The 12,206-nt window shown below is 37.3% G+C and overlaps 1 protein-coding gene across 1 annotated transcript in view; it reads left to right on the top strand.

The window, feature by feature from the left end:
- The window catches only part of LOC120091123, a 15,625-nt gene continuing 3,419 nt past the window's right edge, over nt 1-12,206 (top strand). Inside the window, exons 1-6 of the mRNA XM_039048977.1 lie at nt 1-393; nt 3,288-3,357; nt 9,958-10,082; nt 10,420-10,528; nt 10,649-10,712; nt 10,799-10,854. Coding sequence (XP_038904905.1) covers nt 161-393; nt 3,288-3,357; nt 9,958-10,082; nt 10,420-10,528; nt 10,649-10,712; nt 10,799-10,854 — 657 coding nt within the window. The 5' untranslated portion in view covers nt 1-160. The remainder of the gene's footprint in view (nt 394-3,287; nt 3,358-9,957; nt 10,083-10,419; nt 10,529-10,648; nt 10,713-10,798; nt 10,855-12,206) is intronic.

Genomic DNA, 12,206 nt, shown 5'->3' with positions numbered 1-12,206 from the left:
GAGCGTCTAGAGTCTTTGACCAAAATTGACAAAACCCAACAAATCTTTGCGTAAAGAATTGTTGTTCGTGAAAATGATTTGGAACGCGATGTCAAATGAATTGGCTAATTAACCTGAAATCAAGGCAAAACAGGTTTGAATGAATCCAGGAAGATAGAGGATGGCCAGTTTGTTGAAGCCAACGCATATACATCGGCATCCCCATTCTCATCCCATACTTCATCAATCACACAGATATCAGACTTTCAAGCTCCCCATAGCTCTAATTGGACGTCAATCACGCCATCAATTCATTCGAAATAGCCGAATCAAGTGCAATTATCAAGACTCTGGCAATGAACAGCCACCTCCTTCTACTTCCACCGCTTTGCAACTCTACTCCGATATCGAGAGGTTTTTTCCACTCCTCTTTCCCTTCTTCTGCGTTGTGGCTTCATTTTTTTTTTTTTTTTTGGGAATTTTGTTGTTGTTTCCATGATTATAATCAATTGGCCTGGGGATTTGTTGCAAGTTATAATTGTTTTCTTGAGTCAACTCTTGCTAGTTCAACTTTTTCCCGCACTTTTCTTTAGTAGTCTTGATTTAATTCATCCGCAATGTGTGTATTAATATGGTTGAGTTCTCTTCAATTGGGTCTTCCAATGTATTAACGTGGACTTCGAGAGAGTTGGGATAAGCTCAGGATAGGGAGAGATGTTGGTCCTGTTTTTAACTAAGAATATGAAGTAGCTACCTTTGGATGCCAGTACAAACGTGCAAGAAATATATGGTAGACAACACAACGACTGTTTTGCATCATCCCTCGAAAGCATGAAATGAGAAGTGACGTAGTTCGAAAATCAACTATTTAATCTTTACAAGGAGGGAAGTGAATAGTTGGCCGATTGATTGACAAAGACACGGTCCGCCAGTCTATATGCTTATACTTTTTTCATTATTTCGATGGCTGGCGTAATTGGTAGTCCTATAACAGAGAGATCTCAGTGAAAGCTCGGGTTTATATTAAAAGAACGAGAGAGAGAGAGAGAGAGAGAGAGAGGGAGGGAGAAAAGAAGGAAGATATTACTTGACTTAGTGAAATGATATGTCAAGATGAGAAGAGCCTTGAGGTATCTTTACATTTGCTTTATGGCTTACCAGTAGAATGTAATAGGGCATGAAGAAAATAAGGGGGGAAAAAAAACTAGGAAATGGAACATTCCTTGATCAGATGAAACTATGCTAGGTCCTAACTCGTGAATACTTATGCAAAGAAGGAAAAGAAGGGAATTTCGCCCTGACAGTCAGTTAGTGGGGAGAGGTAACAAGCGTATATGTGAAAGGGGAGTAATTTTTTTTTTAAAGGAAACGATTCATTATATTAATAAATAAAGAGGAGCTAAAACTCAAAGTACAAGAGAGTTATACAAAGAGCAAAACGGAAATACAAGTGCTTCTAAAAGGATCAAGAGATGCACCTGGATGTCTCAACTAGGTTGACACTCCCTTAGCACCCTCATCATTTCCACTTCAAACCCATAACTGGGAGAGATAATATCAAGATTACAAAATGAGAGGACAATAACCAAAGAAACATCGAAAATGAAAATTTAATAATAAAGCTAAAACAGTGGCCTAAAACTTATGAAAATAAATAAAAAGTTCAATGAGTGGTGCTGAAATCTGGTAGTGTTTAAGGGCGTGCAAAGAGGAGTGGTGATTTTGATGAAGACCAAACTGCATAGTCATTGCTGGAAAGGGGGAAATCTCGGCAAGAGTGTCCCAAGTTTCTATTTCTGCTAGCAGCCTCTCNGGTTTATATAAAGAAATAGTTTTTTCCCTTGAATAGGTGGTTGTTCCTTTCTCTATGTAGAATCCAGAAAAACAGCTTTAATGATGTAGCGCCATAGAGTCTACTTCTTATGTCTGAACCGATGTCCTAGCAATTAGGCTAGCAAGTCATGAGCATTGGCCATATGGGTAAAGCAACGACACTTTAGATTGACTAGCATTTTTATGTCTAGCACGTGTCTAGGACTCGTTGGACACATATCAGATACTTGTTAGCACAATAAATATGTGTTAGACACTAGTTGTACATGGTCAATATAGGTCCAACATTTGTTAGGTATGTATGGAACACTTGTTAAGTATATCAAATAGCAACATAATAATATAGGACAAAAAGTTTGAGACCGAAATACATCAAACTCATTTGTTTAAGCATGTAAATGTATAGATGTGTTGAGTGTATATTTTAATGAACGTGTCCTTGTCGTGTCAATATCTTAGATTTTCAAAAAATGATGTAGTCACTGTGTTCATATGGTATTGTATCTATATTTATGCTTCTTAGGAGTGAGGACAAGAGCAAGAGATGAAGATGTGATCTATTAAAATATATCAAAAGTGGTTTGGACCTTACAAATTACAAGAGGAAAACCAGAAGCCAATGTTTTATTCAAAAAATTCAAAAAAAAAAAAAAAACAATTTAAATAGAGCTTAAACCTTGTTTAGTAACAAGTCAATATCGAATGATCCCAAATATACTTAGACCTTGTGAGATTTTCCAAATAAATACTCTCGTAGAAGAGAAAATGATGGGAGCCGCAAGCTATCAGAGTGGAAATGTGTTTACTATCATATATATTGACTTGATGCCATAAGTCATTAATATTGTTAGCTAGAGACAAGTGCACAATAGCTGTTTGATTGTGGCCTCTATTGCATGAATATAATTAGTAACAAGTCAATATTGAATGATCCCAAATATACTTAGACCTTGTGAGATTTTCCAAATAAATGCTCTCGTAGAAGAGAAAATGATGGGAGCCGCAAGCTATCAGAGTGGAATTGTGTTTACTATCATATATCTTGACTTGATGCCATAAGTCATTAATATTGTTAGCTAGAGACAAGTGCACAATAGCTGTTTGATTGTGGCCTCTATTGCATGAACATAACAACAAATTGATGGGCCTCCATTGGTAAAAGCGTACTTAAAAGAAATGTGTCAAAAGTGGGGAGGAGTTAGTATGGTAGCAAAATGTTAATCGAGCGTCGTGGGCCGAACTTTTAATTGTGATGGTGGGTGAGTGAGAAAAGTCATAGGGGGAGGGTATAAATAAGAAATAGCATCATAGAGAGAGCACTTTTTTTATTCAGTAGGGTCTTTTATTCATCAATTACTACTACTAGTTTAATCATGATTTCTTGTATGAAGTAAATGGAATCCTTAATTTTCAAAGTTTGTTTTCTTGCATATCGTTGCTAAGCGATAGCTTTTTCAATTTTCATGCATTTCCAGACTGCTAACTGAGACAGTTAGGCAATCACAAGAGGCCTGGGGTGGTTTAAAAGACTGGACAGAAGTTGAGGTGATCTACAATTACCATATCTTTTATCATTTTTGTTTTTTTTTTCATGTTTGACTTGCAGTTAATTGTTTTCCATACATGTATTGGTACATATAGTCCATGGCAAATATACTTTTTGCAATACTTTTTAGTACCTTTGGTAAGTGGAATAGATATCTCAAAGGAGGATGGCTCACTCTTATTCAAGTGGTCTTTTTGAACCTCCCCCTTCCTATTACCATCTGGTTTTTGTAGCTCCTAGGAAAACATGTTCCATGATTGGCAGAATGGCCTGTGACTTTATTTGGGAGGCCCTATCGAAAAAATGTGTTTGCATCTTGGCAATTGGAAGATTGTAACTTTCCCAACCTTAAATGGCGACCTTGGTTTGGTCTTAACCAAAGATTAAAATATCGATATTGACATTTCAATTTTACGATTTCAACAAAATATCGATATCAATGGATATTTCTGTAAATCACGAATTTTATAAAATTTATTTAGATTAGTATTTGAGTTGTTTTTACTCCCAAACTAAGTTATGTATATTGTTATTAGGATTACTATTCATATTGGACTAAATAGATAACATTTTTATGTTTTACAAGCATTAATAAAAGATGTTGGAAAGATCTATAGATATTTAATATCGATATCAAACTCTTCGATTTATGGATATATCGACATATCAACAGATATTTCCATCCTTGGTATTAACCAAGGATAGAAATAGAGTATCCTCTCTAGGAGGGGGATGTTTGGGCCACCACTTGAAGTTGGTGGAGTGCATTCTTATAGACAACTCCATGTTTGGGGCTCCAAAGATAATAATGGTGTCTACAACTATTTATACCCAAGGCTACAATTAAGTATAGTAAATACTATTTCAAAACCCTATTTGCTATAATATTTACGATTTTCCATTCATTATCTCTCTTCTTCTTTGTTATTGTGTTTACTATTTCCTATCCATACTAGATAGTGCAGAAATGGTCTGCACCCTAAACATAGACTATCATAACCCACAGACCATAATAACTACTAATTATAATAACCAACTCAGCGCTCCAGACGCCCGATAAAGGATTTAGAAATTCTATGGAGTTCCTAACCACACCTTGGAAAAATGAGATGTTAAATGATCCACTGTCATCTTTGACAAGCTTTCCTCCATTTGCTGATGTTTAGCTCTGAAGTCATTGGTTTGGCATTCTAAGGCAGATAGATCTCCTCTGCAACCATATTTCTCCCATAACTGCTGGTGGTAGCAGCTCTTCTTTTGGCTTGAGGATTTCTTCAGTAGAGGCGTTGTGGAAAAACCTTTAAGACTTTATGTTCTTTCCATGTAGCAGCAAGGCAGGGAACTTGCTTGGGGACAACAAAAATGGGGGCTGGACTGTCAACTTTAGAAGGCCGCTTAAATATAGAGATTCAATGGACTGGAAATCCTTTTCCAATATAATCAACAGAAGGATTTCGTGGGCGCAAAGTAGGGTCTTTCCTTCTTCCCACTTAGGTATTTTCCTTGGTCATAACACATTTCATTTTGGGACCCGACGGTGATAAAGATTTGAAAGTGGCTCTCCTCATAGAAGAGAACCTTTTCTTGATAGGAGGTAGGCTTACTCTCATTTAGTCAGTTTTGAGGTGCACAAAGAGATCCTTTTGCTTGATAAGAGGGCTTACTATCACTTAGTCAGTTTTGGGGCACACTTCAATCCACTTTATGATTCTATCTGGGATCCTTGATTTGGTTAGTAATACCTTGGAGAAGCTTGTGAGAAATTTTTTAAGAGGGATTGAGGAGGGGAAAGACTCATTTAGTAAGATGAGAGTGAAAGGTGGTTTAGTGACAAAACTAGTGAATTTTGGAAGTTATATATATAGTAATGTAGGTAACTTAAGTGCTCGAAACAAGGATTTGTTGGCTAAATAGTTGTAGGACTTCCCGTGTGAATTTGATATGACCACTCCCTTTTGAATGGATCTCGGGTGGGGTTAAAGGCTCCGATAACGGGCAGAAATGCATGTTATTATAGGCCTTTTATTTAGAATTATGAAGGTTGATAAGTAAAATATGCGGTGATTATACTAAGAATTAATGAGAAAAGTGAGCTTGCGTCGATCAGCATTGAAAATCTCGGCTAACCCACTATTATGCGTTATTTTGCGTCCAAATGTTTATTTTTGTAGTTAACATAGGAATCGAACGCATGCAGTGATTCCCACCATCGCAAAAGGCGATCGCATATGTTCGTCGCATGAATGTTGCGGCCATTAATGCATGCGTCCATCGCATAGAGGTTGTGGCTACAGAGTAATAACCATAATAGAGGGATGAATGCAAGGGTGGTGGAATGTGATGGTACTTCGGAAACCAAGCATGAACGCATACCTCGGGAGTATCAAAAGATGATGTTGACATTTCACTTACCACGCCATTAGTAGCAGAGATTTAGAGCAGGTCCATCACGCCGTTAGCAGCAGAAATTCAGAGCAGGACCATTAATGTTGTCGATGACCGAACTCTATAAATAGAAGCCTTAGAGCCCAACTTGAAACCATTCGAGCTTCTGCCTTAGGGCAGATCCTTGTGATCCAGACGAAAGCGTGAGAAGACATTCTTTGAGAGCTCTTCATTCCTCCAACCATTCCGAGTGACAATCGGAGCTTCGCCGGAGATAGATCTCGAGAGAGACTACTCACCACCGGCAGCCTTGGCACACATCTGATGGAAGCAAGACATTGCCCATCTAGCCCTCTATCTCTCTTCTATCTCTGTATTGTATTACATTGTGGCTTAAGACATTAATACATTTTGTGATCAATGCATCTCTATATTTCCTTCGATTCCATCTTCATTTACCTCTTCTTATCAACCTTTACTTTCATTGCAACGACTAAGTAAGATTGCTAGAGTATCGCATACTTAATCATGCGACATAGACATATGAAGCATGTAGCAAACCACCGAGAGGTGTGCGTTGCACGGGTATTGTGAGAAAATCCTATTTGCTTAGTGTGAGGCTGTAGCAATGCTTGTCTATGAGTGGTCACAATGCTTGTCTACAAGCTGACCAGCGGCGACTAACTGCCCGAGAGGGTAAATAGTGGAACTCACTAAGCGAAGAAAGCAGTGTTCCTAGAGATGGGAATAATGTTATGTCAACCATGTTTTATGTGATTACCTTGTCTTATGAATGCATCATTCATCATTTGGACATACTTGAGATGGTAGTCTAAAAACCAAATCTAGGCTTGAGAGAGTCAAATTGGAACGCATAAGCAAGAATAGAAACTTAGACATAAGTTCTGTTTGCTATTACACAGTGCATGCACCCTATAGATAGGATATAATAGTATGCGATCACATCGCATGCGTCTAGAAGTAGGATACAGTGATATGCGGTCACCTTGTTTATATGTTAGACCGCGTGAGCAAGAATAGAGACTTAGACATAAGTCCTATCGACACTATCGCATATGCATCGCATGCGGCTTAGTCAATTGTGTATAGCATAATCGCATAACTTGTGCTGGCTGGGGTTACCCTTGCGATCAAGCTTAATGTTACAGTGAAGTTATCCCCTCCACCATTTTTATCTATTTTCTCATGCATCTTATTACGCGTTAACAGTTGTCATGTCTCTAACTCTCATAGTCATACTTCCATTGCTTAATCTGTCTAGTTAGGAGTAGGAGTAGCGCATAGCCCTTAACTTCATTATTCTTTTATTCTTCGCCGCAAAAACATTACTTCATAATATTCAGCTACAAGTCCTAGAGTTCGACCTCGGATTACCTCGAGAAACTTGCGATCTCGTTATACTTGGCGAGAGAGTAAGAAAACTTGCGGCAGGAACGCATAGTCATCGCATAGATTCTTAGACGCATATTGCATATCCCTTAGTCCAATGCATGACCAGCGACGCATGGAGAACAAACGATGAACGCATATTTATTTACTCCATTTTCCACGCATCAAGTTTCAATGCTGATCAATGCAAGCTCACTTTTCTCATTAATTCTTAGTATAATCACCGCATATTCTACTTATCAACCTTCATAATTCTAAATAAAAGGCCTATAATAACGTGCATTTATGCCCGTTATCACACCTCCAAACTTAGAATCATGCTTGTCCTCAAGCATGCCTTATACTTAGGAAATTCATAATTCACCCTTTGGCTTTCCTTTGCGATGACCAGCCTCTTAAAATATAATTTACTCATACCTCTAACCTTGGCAGCAACGCTCTCCTCAACTTTGGCTACTTTTTCAAAGAGATCCTTTCTAAGCTTAAATCAAGTAAGCCTCTGCTCAAAAAACTTTTTACCCATTTCCCGCAACTTTGCTTTTAGCTTTTAACAATGCGTTTGTTTAAAACAATTCATAGCTTTGCTATTTATTATTAGAATGCGGCGTTGAACTTGGTTACGCTCTTCGTTTTGGCTTGCCCCCACGGGTGTCATGTGGACAACCAACTTCGGTTGCATGCCATATTCAACTCAACTCTTGCCTTGGCTTAATTTGGGTTTGCGCCAGACAGAGGAGTTGCTCTTATGCGTTGATTTCGGCCACTTACTTTCGTTTTGGCTTACTTGCATGGGTGTCATGCGAAGTATCCAACTACAGGTAAATGTCTTTCACAACTTAACTCTTATCAGCTTGAGTTTCCCCTTTGCGCTGACAGTGGAGGTTTTATTGCCTTTTTTTTTTTAATAGCATCGCAATGTGATAGACGCATTTTTCCGGGACCACTACCACCCCCAAACTTAGAGAGCAGTAGCACTCTCGCCGAAAAGCTAAAGACAAACTCATCAGGAATGCGGTAACAAATGTTTGAGCAGAGGTTTACACATAACAAAACTTAGATTGTCAAACCTTGAAGAAGCTATTAAAAGCGAGGTGAGCCTTGCGATGTTTAGTTAGCGGATGTAGTGAATTATAAGTATCATCATGAATGCTAATTTATCAATGCAAAGGTAGGCAATCGGTCAAAAGAGAATTTCAAAAGGATAATGCATACAAGATAACAAGAAAAGAACCTTTGAGTAGAATAACCTTTGCAACCATGCTTTAGAATTCATGCGGTCAAAGTCATGCGTTGAATGATGGAGATGCTTCTTCCATAGTAACTACGCACCGAGGAGAATTATTGTCGCACCAACAAAGAGCAAATGCACCACATCCAAGAAAGTCAGCCGCATATCCAAAACAACAATAATCAAAATAAACTAAACTAGGAAAGCGAGGTAAAGATAGAGTAGAAGACGTCCCTGGAGAAATTGGAGTGAGGCCACCCCAAGGAGTCTTCCATGCAGGAGATTGATCTCAACTGCTTAGGTCAAGAGGCTCGCCCTGACCATTGGAACTTCCAGCAATTGTTGGGCGCATGTTGGTTGGCACGCGCTTATAACTGCCTTCAGCTCATGCGACTGATAGCCTTTCTGATCGACGCAAGCTCACTTTTCTCATTAATTCTTAGTATAATCACCACATATTCAACTTATCATCCTTCATAATTCTAAATAAAAGGCTTAAAATAACGTGCATTTCTACCCGTTATCAGGCTCTTCTAGTAATCCTTGGAAAGGTATCTCTAAATATCTCTTTCCCAATTCATTCATTGTTCAGTGGGTGGTGGGACAATGGATAAATGGTTAGGGATAGCACTCTTTGTGTTTTGTTTCCTCATTTATATTAACTCTCTTCTATGATGAATCATTTGGTCACATGCATTTTTTCTCATTTTGGGAGCTCTCCCTCTCCTTTGTTGGGGTTTTATCGTCCTTTGTCATAGGCCCATCTTTGGGTGTTTGGTGAATGCCTCCTTCTTGAGTGTTTTTGTCTTTACCTCGTTGTGAAAGTTGAAAATTCCTAAGAAAGTTAAGTTCTTCATGTGCCAGTCTGCCAGGTAATTCATAGAAGAGCTAACACCTTCTATCATCTTTCAAGGAAGTTGCATGGCTTGATAGGGTATTGTGTTGCATTCTCTATAAGAGGATGATAAGGATCTAGATTATATTCTTTGGAGCTATGATTTTGCACAATAGTGAGGAGTTGGTTTTACAAGGTTTTTGGCTTATTCTTTGCAAAGAGAGATGATTGAAGCGTTCCTTCTTCTTTCACCCTTTTGTGTGGAGGAGAGGTTTCTATGGCAAGTTGGGGCATAGGTAGTTTTGTGGGTTCTTTGACGTGAGACAAACGGTGCTTTTAGAGGGCTTGAGAGGACCTCAAGTGATGTTTGGTTTTTCATAAGGTTCCATGTTTCTCTCTAGGCATTGGTAGTAATTGTTTTTCATATTATCCTTTTAGGTTTTATTTTACTTGATTGAAACCACTTTTTATATTTTGGCTATTTTTTCTTTGGGATTTGTTTTTTATGCCCTTTAATTCTTTCATTTTTTCTGAATGAAAGTTCGGTTATTCATTTAAGGGGAAAAAAAGAGAAAAAAATTGAAGTTTGTATCAAGGCTCAAGATGAAGAACCACTGGGCACTACATATTTCAGCATTTCTTTACATCAGTTAATAGAATCTTAAGAAATAGATCCTTCATTATTTCCTTGTTCTTTTCTCCGAAACTCTTAAGAAGTTAATCTGCATTGTAAAATTTCAGGGAGCATGGGTTCTCAAACCACGAAACTCAACCCCAAAATATGTTGTACATTTTGTTGGGGGTATATTTGTTGGAGCTGCACCTCAGCTTGCATATCGCTTGTTTTTGGAGCGGCTTTCCGAGAAGTGAGGCTTTTAGTTCTACTCTCTTTATGAATTCATTTTTTTTCTATTTAATATTTTGATAGGTTACATATCTTTTCTATACTTGGATTGTGATGGAATAGGTATATATATTCCCGAGTGTTTTGTTCCTTCAAGTGGCACCAGATTTTTTTTTATCATACTTCCTTTTGTAGTCCTTTGATCGGTTAAACTTAAAAAGGTTATCAAATTTCATATTAGTTATTATACTATGTTTAATTGTTTGATAGACTTTAAATCCATGATCTTCATATCTTTGTAGACTATATACTTATAAATGAGAAATGTAGAAGATTTGACCAGACACTATTATGATCAGGGGTATTTTCATCATTGCAACACCCTATGCCAGTGGATTTGACTATTTCTTAATTGCGGACGAAGTGCAGTTTAAATTTGATAGGTGTCATCGGGCATTTCTTGACTCAGTGAGTTCTGTCTTGTTTTTCTTTTTTTCTTCCCTCTCTCTTGTTTGTGATGAGAAACATTCTCTTTTTCATTTTTTTCCCTAAAATCTTGAAGGAAAAAGTTAATTAGTTAATCTACAGGTACGAGATCTTCCTATTTTTGGTATTGGGCATTCTCTGGGATCTGTCATCCACCTTTTGATTGGTATCATAACATCTCTTTTATGTCAGGCACTGATATGGTTTGCAGCAAATCAAATGGGTTAGATTGCTAACTTATCTGTTCATCAGGATCAAGATATGCTGTGGAAAGAAGTGGAAATGTACTAATGGCATTCAATAACAAGGTATTTTTGCCATAAGTCATTGACATGAATTTGGAGTTTCAAAAATACGGTCGGATAAAGAATAGTCAAATACCAATTTGTTTGGTTTAAAATATTTATTACCTCGAAAAGGTAGATAGAGCTTCTTCTTTCTTGGTCATCAGAACTAGTATTTGGGCAAGCACACGAAAACGGTAAGGTTTTGTAGCACCTAAGCACATGGGCAAGGTGCATGTTTAAAACGAGAAATACAGTACACCTTAAATAGAATATTTCAATAACCAAATTTTATAGCCGATGAAACTGAACCTTACATTGAGAGGATGAAGTATACTGCGATATGACTATGTTTAGAATTATGATGATAATTTTGATAATAACATAATTGAACTCATAGCAATAACTTTATAAGAGCTTGTACTACTGATTATTACCAAAGTCATGAGGTGTTTGGTTGAATGAATTAAAGAAATGCACGTGTATTTGACAAGTATCTCTTGATACAATCTTTTTCTGGATGGCAGCCCATTTCTTGTTTAATTTGTATTAGATAAACATGAGTTCCATCTTAAAATCATTTGGCAAGAGAGGAGTAACTCATGTATCTTATAAAGATTGCAAGGTCTCTTCATTTTTTGATGTGAAACCTCAACATGCCCCTTCAAGATAGTACCTATTTGGGCTCACTATTCTTGGGTAGGATCCCAATTTTTGGACCAAAATTTTTGTTTGGGCTTCGTGGTCTTTGATACCATATTTGATAAACGAGAGGTTCCATCTCAAAACCAATTGCCAACAAAAGATTGAGTCATGCATCTTATAAAGATTGTTGTCTCTTTATCTTTTTGATATAGGATCCTCAACAATTTTGTTTTGGCAGCATTTTATGTCCTCCATACTCTTTTGTTCTTCTTTTGAGAAGTTTTTTCTTAATCAGAATAGGAAAAGAAGGGAAAAAGCCTTAGCATCAGTGATCAGTAGTGTTAAGGCATCTAGAATGGCGCAATGGATGGTTAAATGTCTTAATAAAATAACTCTATGACAATATAAAATATGTTAGTTATTTGTTATGCAATAATATTCTTAATTACTAATATTTACATTTTGTACTGTTAATATGTTATGGTCCCTCTCCACTCTGTCGTTTCTCTAAGCACTGATCATTTTTTTAAATCTTATTATCAACTATCGCGTGTAGTGGTATCACAGGTAATAATATTATTAGCACAATGTGAAAATGGTGGAAAGGAATGTGTTTTCTTTACCCTTAAAATTATCTCTCTGTTTGAAATGGTGGAAATCATCATCTTTTAGTAAATCCAACTTGCAAGCCCCCTTCGACTTTCTATTGAATGGTTCCTCTATTTCTCTCT

The sequence above is a fragment of the Benincasa hispida genome, chromosome 11 (assembly GCF_009727055.1).
Source record: "Benincasa hispida cultivar B227 chromosome 11, ASM972705v1, whole genome shotgun sequence".
Taxonomy (NCBI): domain Eukaryota; kingdom Viridiplantae; phylum Streptophyta; class Magnoliopsida; order Cucurbitales; family Cucurbitaceae; genus Benincasa; species Benincasa hispida.
The sequence above is the reverse complement of the archived record's forward strand: the minus strand, read 5'-3'. Positions and strand labels throughout refer to the sequence as shown.